Source organism: Macaca mulatta, chromosome 13 (genome assembly GCF_049350105.2).
Source record: "Macaca mulatta isolate MMU2019108-1 chromosome 13, T2T-MMU8v2.0, whole genome shotgun sequence".
Classification (NCBI taxonomy): Eukaryota; Metazoa; Chordata; class Mammalia; order Primates; family Cercopithecidae; genus Macaca; species Macaca mulatta.
Genome location: NC_133418.1, coordinates 70487198 through 70500022, shown reverse-complemented (window position 1 = coordinate 70500022; position 12825 = coordinate 70487198). Strand labels below are relative to the sequence as shown.

The window sequence follows — 12825 nt, the reverse complement described above, 5'->3', positions numbered from 1 at the left end:
TAAATCCCTGCAGAATATTCTGATTTATAGACGAATTATAATTTATTTAATCATTCGTCTATTACTGGGCATTCAGCTTTCTGCAGTTTTTTGCTATTATACATGTTGTTGCAGTGAGTATCCTTGTATACATATATATGTATATCTTTTTCATTTATGAAATGATTATATATTTGATACCTTTTATATATGCCAGGAACTGTTTTAGGTACTAGAATTCAGCAGTGACCAAGAAGTAAGGTTTCATTTCTTGTGTGGGAAGACCCTCAATAAACAAACAATAAACTCGGTATTTTCAAATAGTGGTAAGTGCCAAGGAGGACATAAAGAAGGTCTTGTAGAAGAGAGTGGTGCTTTTCCAACTCTACATGGGATAATCAGGGAAGGGCTTTCCGTGGAGGTGACTTCTAAGCTAAGAGATGCATGGTGAAGAGGAGGCTGCCAGTGCAGAGGGTCTGGGAAGAGCTTTCTGTGCAGAGGGAACAGCAAACAGCTGTGCACCAGTGCAGGTAGTGGGATCATCTGCCTGCTGCATTATGGGCACATTGTATATAGGGAATTTGAAAACAACAGGAAAACCAACTAAAAGTTGGCCTGCTTTTCTTCCTTTCCTTTTTCTTCTTTTTTTTTTTTTTTGAGACGGAGACTTGCTCCATCGCCCAGGCTGGAGTGCGATGGCACAATCTCCGTTTGCTGCAACCTCCGCCTCCCAGGTTCAAGCAATTCTCCTGCCTTAGCCTCCCAAGTAGCTGGTATTACAGGCACCCACTACCACGCCCAGCTAATTTTTTTTTTTTTTTTTTTTTTTTTTTTGTATTTTTAGTAGAGACAAGGTTTCGCCATGTTGGCCAGCCTGGTCTCAAATTCCTGACCTCAGGTGATCCACCTGTTTCAGCCTTCCAAAGTGCTGGGATTACAGGCATGAGCCACCATACCCGGCCTGCTTTTCTTTTCTTTTTTTTTTCCTCTTTTTGCCCTTATTTTACTTTTGTAGAGATGGGGTCTCACTGTGTTGCCCAGGCTTTTGTCAAACTCCTGGCTTCAAGCAATCCTCCAGCCTTGACCTCTCAAAGCACTGGTATGACAGGCGTGAGCCACTGCGCCCAGCATGGTCTGCTTTTGATTACCACCATGCCTCAGCAATTCTAACCAATAAAATACTGTGCCTTGTTTCCCTTGCGCTCCATGCCACTGACGTGAGGTATGTGCTATTCCCCATATTTTTGAAGTGTTGATTCCTGGATATGGGTCAAAGGCTGTCTGCAATTTAAATTTAAACTTTGGATTCACTTTTAATTATAAAAAGTATGAAGCGTTTTTCAAAACATACTGAGTAAACTAAGGCCTCGTGGCTGAAGAAGTTTTGCTCTCCTCTGTGCTTTTGTAAGTAAAAACATTGTATTGATTTAAGTAATTTGAGTGAATCAAGCAAATTATAAAATATTAAGAAGTGGAAATTAAATAAAATCACCCATAAACCTACCGTTTGAAAACAAATTTGGATAATATTTTGATGCATAATGGAAGTTTCTATTTCTCTTCCTCTTTTTTGGGGCAAGGGTCAGCTAACTAAACATTTGGTTTGATATTCTTCAGAGTCAGATTGTAACTCTGTATATACATAGTTGTATATATACTTTGTATATATAGTGTAGGCTTACTACTATAAAACCATATATACTACTATAAAACCACTCCTGGTTGGACCTTCATCTGTAGCAGGTACTTTTGACTGGGCTGCTAAAGTCAAGCTCCCTGTGCTTTAAAAAAAAATAAAAAATCAGTAAATATTGCCTGAGATCACCTGTTTTAACTCTAGTAAGGTTCTACAGCAAGCATCTCATTCAGTCATGTGAAGGTGGCATACCTGGGTGGTGGTGGAACTCAGTTACAGAACTGGGCTTCAAAAACATTCATAAGTCAGCCCTCATATTGGATTATGACTTTTTAGGATTTTTTTTTTTGTTTTAAACGAGACAGGGTCTCACTATGTTGCACAGGCTGGTCTCGAACTCCTGGGCTCAAGCAATCCACCTGCTGCTTCGGTCTCCCAAAGTCCTGAGATTACAGGCATGAGCCACCGCGCCCAGCCAGGATACTTCTGGATAGTGAAAGTATTATATGATAATGTTTTCATTCAATAAATGTTTATTATGTGTATTTCCACGTCCCTCTGCTAGGTGCCAAGGGGCATAAGATGATTAAAGGGGTTGTGAAAAGTCCAGTCTAACTGGGGTGAAAGAGGTAGGCAGGTAAATTAGAGCAGGGTGGAAGGACAGGGGTAGAGTTTGGGGATGAAGCTCTGGGGCAGCACAGTGGGAGCAGTGTTCCTCCTGCCTTGGGGAGCAGGACAAGCCTTGCCTCTCCTTCCGGCTTCCTCTGTTGCTCCTCATCTTGCAGGCTTTTCTGTCCTCTGCCACAAGAGCTCTCCCTCCCTGAGGACTTTTGCAGAAGCTCTTTCCTCTGCCTGGAATGGATGCTTCCTTCTTGCCTCCACGCCTTGCTGATTGCTCCCCACTCTTTCATTCCCCACTCGCTGTGTTGTAGCCTCTCACTGTGTGCCCTGCTTCCTGACATCACTTAGCACAGCTGCTGTGAAAGGATGACTTGCTGGATATTTCCCACCTCCACCCCAAGAGAATGATTTCAGCTGTCAGTAACAGAAAACCAATAAACAAGTGGCTCAACAAATGGTGGTTTATTCTCAAATATAAAGGAGACTGGAGGTCAGTGGCTACTGGCGCTTGTTGAGCTGATCATCAATGTCAGGACCGTGTCTGTAGGTTTCTCTTGTCCTTTCCCTCATGGTTGTAAGATGGCTGTCCCAGCTTCAGGCGTTGCACCCACACTCAAGGCTGGGGGAATGGATGGCTCTGGGTCTTTTCCTTTTTATCTGGAAAGCAAACCCTTTCCCAGAAGCCGGCAGCACATTTCTATGTATGTGCTATTGTCCATCCCTGGCAGTAATTAGCTTTTTCAGCCACTCATAAGGATGAAAGGGAGAAGGGGGAGAGGTATTAAGACTAGTGTTGGGTTTGCCATTCAACAATGCCTTCTACACTTCTCAAGACTGTACGCTCCTTAAAGGCAGGGATTGTCTGAACTTCTCTTTGAATTCCCAGTGCCTTGCACAGTACCTGGCCCATAGAGTGAATGGTGACAAGTATGTCAGAAAGAGAAGGTGGAATGAGGACCTTTCAGGAGAAGAGAATGTCAGATACGAAGGCACTGTGCTGACAGAGCCTTCATTGTGTTTTTGGGAACATGTGACTGGAACATAGGCAGATGACAGATTACTGGAAACTGAAAAGCTTTGCATGTCATGTGAATTTGTCCTTGTGTCAGCAATGGGGAGTTGTTGAAAAGTTTCAGGCCAGGGAGTGACACAATAGCATTTGTGGGTTAGGTTACTAACTGTTGAAAGGATGGGCTAAGAACTGGAAGAAGGGAGATTGGAATCAAGGAGATTAATTAACCATATCATACTGTGGCTTCATCAAGGAGAGTAAGAATAATTTGGGAGATTGGCAAATGTGATTTTGAAATAGTCTAGAACAATGATCTCAAAATAGGACCTTGAATCAGTAGCATCAGCATTACCTGGCACCTTGTTAGAAACGTAAATTCTTGGGGCCTACCTTGAGCCTACTGCATCCGAAGCCAGTGGTAAGGTCCAGCTGTGTGTGAGTTCACACGCCCTCCAGGTGACTGTGATCCACATGAAAGCTTCAGAGCCACTGAGCTAGAGCTATAGACGCTTAAGGGTGAAAGACAGCTTGGAGATCACCCAATATGGTACAGCCAATCTGCATGTTAGAATCACCTGGGGAGCTTTTACAAGGCAACTAAATTGCCCACACCTCCTACTCCACACAGCAGAACAATTAAATCGTGATCGTGGGGGCTGGGACCCGTGCATCAAATTATTTCCAATGATCTCAAGTGTTTACAATGAGCAGCCGGGTCTGAGAACCACTGGTCTTACTAACCCCTGTTGAGGCGAAAACTCAGGATTCGAAGAGGAGTTACTCAAGGACATACAGCAAGCTCAGGTAAGAACTGGGTTCTTGAATCAATTTCATAAACTGTCATCTCCATGAATTCCTTAAACACTATCCCAACTTTTTAATTTTTAATTATTTAAAAAACTTTTGTGGCTACATAGTAGGTATATATGTTCTATCCTAACTTTTTAGTGATTTGCCTGAAGATAATCATTCACAGTGGCAAATACAACTGCCAAATTCTTAGAAGAAAAATAGGTTACAGACATGAAAAAGTCAGTTCTCCTTTACATTAACAGTATTACACACTTTAAAAGGTTATCCTTTTTGTAAAGATTTTGTAAGAATACATATTTTTAACAGTAACGAAGAGAATATAGATACAATAGGGTAGCTAGTGCTTTGTTACTTGTGTGTATAAGTAATAACCCTTTTTTCAAACTCTAGGTGGAACTCTTTGGTTTTTATATATTCTTTTATTTATAGTTTGGAAACTCTTTGTTTTAAAAGAAGAAGCTATTTTGGGATTTTTAAAAAAACATTAAAAATTTTATAATAAGTATTCTCAACATTTCTCAGCTCTCCTTTTCTTGTTGTTTCACAGCCATAAAGACTTACTTTTATTTTTGTTTTTGTTTAATTGCTGGACCAAATCCAAATTCAGGCATCACAGAGTCATTTTTCAAATCCATCTTAAATTTGTATTTTATCTCATAGTGTTTGACGAATGGGATGAGTTTCCCATGTTTATTGTTTGTGACAGGTCTCCAAGTTGAAATAGAATTCGTGTAAGATGGGTCTCCCTTTATGAATAATGCCAGGAGAGAAAGTCTCTAAGGATATTATAGCTGTTGCTATAGTAATTCCTTCAGCTATTTTTACCCCACTGTGTACAAAGGAGTGTTAACAGCTACCTTCTTGTAACATAAATGAAACATTTTGCTGCTGCCTCTTTTTCTTTTCTGTTTTACTAGCTCAGTATTCTCTCTTGTATTGGAAGTGCACTTGGAGTAAAATTCCCCAAAATACGAGGCCTGTTGTTTTTAATGGTATAAACCTGTGGTGTGGTTCCTAGGCCAGCAGCAGCACCATGGATATCATCTAGAAGTTTGTTAGAAATGCAGATTCTTGGCTCCCACCCTAGGTGTACTGAACCAGAAACCCTGGGGATGGGGACCAGTGACCTGTGTTGAACCACTGGTATAGGCTGTTTTGAAAGGATAAAAATCCTGTACTCACCGGAACCTACATAAAAATATTTCCTCCGGTGCAGGCTAGGCATGGTGGCTCACACCTCTAATCCCAGCACTTTGGGAGGCCAAGGTGGGAGGATTGCTTGAGCCCAGGAGTTGGAGACCAGCCTGGGCAACAGAGGGAGACGCCTGTCTCAAAAACAACAACAACAACAAAAATAAAAAAGTTAGCCGGGCGTTGTGGTGCACACCTGTGGTCCCAGCTACTTAGGAAACTAAGGTGGGAGGATTGCTTGAGCCTGAGAAGTCAAGGCTGCGGTGAGTCGTGATCGCTGCACCCCAGTCTGGAGCCAGAGTGAGACCCTGTCTCATAAAAGAAAAAAAAAATTCCTCTGTACAGTCACTTTTGATCATTTTGCGTTTGTCCAGTGCTTTTCAAATCACCCAGGGCTTTTGTTAAAAGAAATAATTCTCATTCAGTAAATTTGAGGTGGAGCCTGATATTCTGCCTCTAATGAACTCCCAAACAGTACGGATTTTGCTTGTCCCTGGATCACGTTTTGAGTGGTGAGGCCACATAGCACATAGTAAGGCCATACCCATGCCTGCATGTGAGTTATCTGTGATTTATGTGTATATGCTTTTGATTTAGTATACCTAAAGTCAGTTTTTCCTTTTCAATTACAGTGGGAAGAGACAATTTCTAGAATGTAATGCTTTCTTGTCTAATTGAAAGTGACTCAATCATATTAAATCCTACAAGATGGTATTGTTGCCAGGATCTGTCTCTGAGACCGTCTATTATAGTCAGCAGTGGGCACCCTTGAAAATTACATTATTTTAAAAATCGAGACTCATTCATAGCATTATGAAGTCAGAGAGAAAGTCCTGAAGTTTGAAGATGTTTTCAGACAAAATAATTTGAGACAAAAAGAAGTGGTTCATAATGTTTGTTATCGGCTGGGGGCAGTGGCTCACGCCTGTAATCCCAGCACTTTGGGAAGCCGATAGGGGTGGATCACCCGAAGTCAGGAGTTTGAGACCAGCCTGGCCAACGTGGTGAAACCCTGTCTGTACTAAAAATACAAAAAATTAGCCGGATGTTTTGGTGGATGCCTGTAATCTCAGCTACTAAGGAGGCTGAGGCAGGAGAATCGCTTGAACCCAGGAGATAGAGGTTGCAGTTGGCCGAGATTACACCACTGCACTCCAGCCTGGGCACCAAGAGCAGAACCGTCTCAAAAAAAAAATGTTATTCACTTATTTTCATTATTTATTGAGCATCTGCCATGGGGAGCATTGTGATAGGCACTTTAGGACATTTTTTAAAAAAGAATAAAGTCCTTGACCTTGAGGAGATACCAGTCTAGCTGCGGCAATAAAACTTATGCTCGTGAAAGTTAATTACCAATATAGGGGGTATTCTGTGAAATGGTAAAGAAGCGTGGTAGAACCTCAAAAGACCAAAGGATAGCTAATGGCTGGTACGGCTGAAAGAGGGATCTGACTTGGGCTTTGGAGCATGTGTAGAACTGAGACATTCAGAGGAGAGCGAAAGAGGGGGACTGCTTCATGGAAGAGAGATGGCATGGGTCAGGGTACAGCTTCTAGGAGTGAATCATGGATGCATACAGGAACTGGGGAGAAGTTCAGACGACATGAAGCTTAACTTCTTGTCTAAGAACCAGACTGGTGAGGATTTAACTCCCAGGCTTTTGAGTTTTGACTTAATCCCTTGTGCACCAAGGAATCATTGAAGAATGCTTTCAGCTGGGGGCAGGGTGACCCAATCATAATGATGACTTAGGAGGAGTCATTAATGGAATATTTAGGATGAATTGAAATGACAGACTAGAGGCTGAAACACTTGTTGGTAGGCACCTGCACTGGGTACATAGGGAGGAGAGAAGACTGCAGGAAATACAATAAGGAAGAGAACTGGCAAAGGGGCACTATAAACTGAAAATATAACAGATTAATGAGAAGTTAAGAAAGATTAATTCATATAAAGGGGAACCAGGGGTGTTTGGAACCACATGTCTGTCCTTTTGAGGTGCCTCTGTGGTAAACAGCCTTTCTTTCTTCTTTTTTTTTTTTTAATTTAAGTTCTGGGATACATGTGCAGAACGTGCAGGTTTGTTACATAGGTATACATGTGCCATGATGGTTTGCTTCACCTATCAACCTATCATATAGGTTTTAAGCCCCACAGGCATTAGGTATTTGTCCTAATGCTCTCCCTCCCCTTGCCCCTTACCCCTGTGACAGGCCCGGGTGTGTGATGTTACCCTCCCTGTGTACATGTGTTCTCATTGTTCAGCTCCTACTTATGAGTGAGAACTTGGGGTGTTTGGTTTTCTGTTCCTGTATTAGTTTGCTGAGAATGATGACTTTCAGCTTCATCCATGTCCCTGCAAAGGACATGAACTCATTCCTTTTTATGGCTGTATAGTATTCCATGGTGTATATGTGCTATATTTTTTTTTATCCAGTCTATTATTGATGGGCATTTGGGTTGGTTCCAAGTCTTTGCTATTTGCTATTGTAAGTAGTGAAACAGCCTTACTTTCTAACTAACCATCTTGGAGACACTATAGACTAGTTGATTTCAGTGGTATTACCTTGCTAATGATTTGAAGTTGATATATTATTTCACTCACGTTCACCTTTTTGTTTTTGTATCTCTCTTTAGGGTCCTCTGCCTTATTTCCTGCAATCATGAATATGTTTTGAATACTGCTAGTCACAAATTCCAAAGCTGGCGATTCATTGTTAGTACCTTCAAAACAACTGTCTTAAAATTTTAGATCTAGAAGGGACCTGAGAGGTCATCTGGTCTCTGTCTGTCTCCGTCTCTTTCTGTCTCTCTCTTTCTCACACACACACACACACACACACACACACACACACACACACGAGACAACCAAAGTCCTCTAAGACTTGAGGCAGAGGAAAGTACACTTGAAGGCAATACCACCTGATGCCCCATCTATGTTAAGATTGTTCACAGAGCTGATCTGAATTGGTCATTAGTGCCTTAGACTGGAGAGGAGACTGGGTGCCAGGAGAGCAAACCAGTCTTCCTGTGAGTTTCCTCCCTACCCCTGCCCCGCCAAGGGAAAGTCAGTGCGTCTTGGACTCTGGATGAAGGAATCTTCTGGTAGGAAATCCAAGGAATATATATGTGTGTGTGTGTGTGTGTGTGTGTATATATATATATATATATATATATATATATATAAAATGAATGATTAGTGGCCGTTTTGCAGAGGGTTATCTCTCTAAAAGTCCCAGAAACCCATGTGAGCATATTGAATCAGAGCTATCCAGCCTGACATGTTGCAGAAAACATACTGCCTTAATCCACCAAAACATACTCATGTGACACTGTGATCTAAAAGTTTAAAGTCTTACATTCAGTTTAAACAACCATCCAGCAATATCAGACCCTGGTCCATTGGCTTAGTGATGCATCATTCTTAATGCTCTTATCTAGGTGCAGCCTCAATTACTGCCTGGTTGGTCAGTCAAGGAGATCAAAGTGTGCTCCACTTGGCCATGCTGTTGTCGGAAAGCACCCAGAGGGCTATGTAGTCTCCGATACAGCATGAGCTGATGCATTTGATTGTTACCTGTGTCCTCTGGGCAAGCATTGATTCATTCCACAAATATTATAAAGTATCTGCTATATGTCAGGCAGAGTGTTGGGAACTGTGGATACAAAGATGAGTAATATAGTCTCTGCCCTCAAGAACTTGAGGAGAGATGGATGGGTAGACACAGAAGAGTATACATAGAGAATGAAGCAAGACATGGAGGATTTGATTCAGAAAACTCTTCAGACTAAATAAAGAATTTTAACCTTTGTACAAACTGAGATCCTTCTGTTTCCCTTGTGAATGCCAAGGTGATCTCCATTCAGATACTATGACTTTTAAAAAATTGCTCATTAGCATGTCTGCATCTCCAGTTTGGCTGACACATCTGTCCTTGTGAAATACGCCAAGCACAGGATAAGATATTCTCTGAATATCTGAATATCAGTTTAGGTGCTTGAATTCGATGCCAAGATGGTTAGTCTACCTTGCTACTCACCTTGAAGATTTCCCGTAACGATGGAAACTTCCTTCAAGATTCTGTAGCAATTTGGCTTTTGTATCCCCACCTTTCATGCCCCTCACCTCCATTTCCTAGTCTCACATTTGCCACCTCAGTTTGCTGGCAATGCTCATCTCACAAGGCTGACAGATGTAGCTCACAGGCCAGGAGGGCAGCAGGCCCTCTTGATAAAGGACTCTATTTTAAAATTTATTTTAATTGTTCTTTTTTTGTGTGTGAGGTATTTTCCAGTAAAAACCAGAAAACCTGCTGGACAAATTCTGAAAGAGCTGTAACTTTATTATTATTATTTTTAAATGCTTCAGGCAATTCCATTTGACCTGGCCATCACCAAAGCTACTGGTAATCCGTAGGACCCTTCCTCATTACGGCATCTATCGACCTGTGACCTTTTGCCTCCAGCTCTTACTGAACATAAAAAGGCATCCAATGTATCGCCACTCGTTTCCTCAGCAGTCTGCTATATTTAGTTTGTCAAAGTGTTTTTGGCTCTTGATTCAATTATCTAACATGTTCATTATTTCTCCTAGCTCATCAAATGAGAAATTTGATAAGGATCACGTCTATATCATTGTCCAAATAACTGAGGACAGCTTTGAACAGGACAGGGCCCAGTAGCACAGTCTAGACAATACCCTCCTCTGTTACATTTATAATCATATCTGAAAAGATATAATGGTGTCAATCTTTTGGACATTGTATTACAAAAAATCTCAAATCCAGAGAAAAGACAGGGAATAGTGTAATACACACATTTAGATTTCACAGTTGTAGTATTTTTCTATATTTGTATCACAAATATTATATAGACGCAGATTTTTTTTCTGATTTGGATAAACTTGCTGTAAGAGACATTTGGGGGAGGAACTATTGAGGCATTTGAATATGACTTGGGTATGAAAGAACATTAAGGAATTAGTATTACATTTGTTATGTGTTATATCATCATGGTTATGTAGGAAAATGTCTTTATTTTTTATAGCTGTATACTGAAGTATTTGGGTGAAATGTTATGATATCCATAATTTTATTTAAATACTTTGGGCTTTCATAAACAATAATCCAGTGGGAAGAGAGTTATGTAGGAGATACCTAAACAGGTTCAGAGAGAATGGCTAATTGTTTATCAGTCTGTGATGGAATTGTTTTGAGTCTGGAATATTTTGATAAGTTCTAAATAATAAGCCAATTTAAAAAAATTACCACATAATATGAAAGATAGAAATCTTCATCCTGTTCTTGGACTCCGTGCCACCCCAGAGCCTCATTCCATCCCATTTCCCCATCCCAATTATTACTGTGGTTTTTTATAAAAATTGTTTCTATATTTTGATGTACATTTCTCCAAACTGTTCTGTCAAAATACTCATTTTTCTATTGTCTTCAGACAAAAACCATGGTGTCAAATCTGCCATATCCAGGCCAGGCGCAGCGGCTCACGCCTGTAATCCCAGCACTTTGGAAGGTTGAGGTGAGCATATCACTTGAGGTCAGGAGTTCAAGACCAGCCTGGCCAACATGGTGAAACGCCGTCTCCATTGGGGGAAAAAAAAAAAAAATCAGCCAGGTGTGGTGGGACACGCCTGTAATCCCAGCTACTCGGGAGGCTGAGTCAGGAGAATGGCTTGAACCGGGAGGCAGAAGTTGTAGTGAGCTGAGATCACACCACTGCTGTACAGCCTGGGCCACAGAAGGAGACTCAGTCTCAAAACAAAACAAAATAAAATAAAATGGAATTAAATAAAATAATCTATGTCCAAATGTCCAATAAAGGAAAAAAGCCACATGAATGGTGAGTTAGAAACCATAAAAAGTAATTAGATATTACCAAGAGAAGTGTTACTAATATAATTTCAGATACATTACTGGGATAATATTTAGACAGGTATAGTAGAGCCATTATTGTTATATATCAGCTGAGTTATTTTAAAATAGATATAATAGTAATCATTTAATTAAAGAAACTCAATGAATTTTAAAAAGAGAGCAGTGAAAATGAACATACGGTATCTCTTGGGAAAATGTAAAATGGATGATAAAACAGGAGCACTGTAGAGGGTGTATTATAGATAACACATTAATTGTAATTCTATTAGAAATAGAATTTTAAGTATTGCCATTTCCTGGATAGCTGAGGATGACAAAGTCAACATTTTTAGTCCATGCTTTCACTTAAATGGCCTATAAAATAGACAATTGAAGTGAAACACTGGTAAGATAAGCCAAAGCTTTATTTTTGGCATCATTTTCCTTTAAACCTGTTGGGATTTGTAAAGCTTGGTTTTGCTGCCCAAAGAGCCGATCAGGAGTGTTACAGAAGAATTTTTCTGCCTAAATAATTTTGAATGCTATTCTTTCTAAAGTACATTATACTTACCGCTTCCTTTTCCCCCCCACAGGATGGAAGCTATTTAGCAGAGGTTGCCCTTTTTCTGATGACTCCAGTAGATAATTTGAGCAGTGAATCTTCCAGGGCTAATTAGCATGTGTAGTGCCATTGGAGTTGCAGGCTTGCGTTCTTGGGTCCTGGCGTGTTGTTTCTCTTTCTTAGGTCTGATTTTGATTTGTTTCTTTCATGCTTGGAGTACACCCATGAGAGCCTCCCTATCCCCCTTTGGCTTCAATTTCAAATCTATGGATGTTACTGAAATAAATACACACATTCTCACCTTCATTTGGATCCTACATCAAAATATGTGATAAACAATCCTCAGCCTCTGGAATTTTTTTTTTAAGAGAGAGGAGGTCTTGCTATGTTGGCCAGGCTGGCCTCATGCAACCCTCCCACCTTGGATTCCCAAAGTGCTGGGATTACAGGCATGATCCACTTCGCCTGGCCAACCTCTAGGAATTTGATGTAAGTCTAGCTACTACTTACCAGCTGTATCCATGTACTCTAGACAACATTTCTGACAAACACCGCACAGGAAAGGCCCATGAAATTTGTGTTTTTTTTTTTTTTTTCCCTAGAGAAAAATACTGCCTTCTATAAGTTAATTTTATTTTTAAATAATTCTAATAATTAATGAAATAATACCTGCATATTAAGAGTCAAACAGTGCTAAAAATATTTAAAAACCAGCAACTCCTGCCTCTTTAACCCATCCCATCCCACTCTTCAACAGTAGTTTTAGTGATTTTTTTGAGTATTCCTCCTAATTTCAAAATAACTGGTATCTCTTATATCATTAACTTTAGATATTATCTAGTGACTTTTTACTGTGATAGACAAATCTATTGATGTCCTATTATGGTAGATGAAGATGTGACTCTTACACTACTCTTTCCTTCCCTCATTTCCCCATTATGCTTTTATATGACTTTTGGTTAATGCATCAGCAGTCAGTTTTTATATTTTTAGAACTATGTAAGTTGTGTCCTAAGGTGCCCTCTAGGAGCAGTCTGGCTCCAGTTGTTCATTTCTTCTTTTTATTTTGAGACACACTCTCACTGTCACCCAGGCTGGTGTGCAGTGGCGCGATCTTGGCTCACTGCAAACTCCACCTCTT

General features: G+C 40.4%; 1 protein-coding gene and 1 non-coding gene across 3 annotated transcripts in view; one reads left to right on the top strand and one right to left on the bottom strand.

Annotated features, from left to right (window-relative positions):
• ACYP2 (acylphosphatase 2) overlaps window positions 1-12825 on the top strand; it is a 195471-nt gene that overhangs the window by 38634 nt on the left and 144012 nt on the right. Inside the window, exon 4 of one of the 2 annotated variants that reach the window (XM_015112366.3) lies at window positions 10704-10787. The exons of the other annotated variant lie outside the window; for it this stretch is intronic. Within the exon in view, the coding sequence (XP_014967852.1) occupies window positions 10704-10764 (61 nt within the window). The 3' untranslated portion in view covers window positions 10765-10787. Of the gene's footprint in view, window positions 1-10703; window positions 10788-12825 lie in introns of those variants that run through there. 2 annotated transcript variants of the gene reach the window in all.
• LOC114671999 (U7 small nuclear RNA) lies at window positions 9533-9596 on the bottom strand. Its single transcript, XR_003722201.1, has one exon. It is a non-coding gene; the product is annotated as a U7 small nuclear RNA (small nuclear RNA).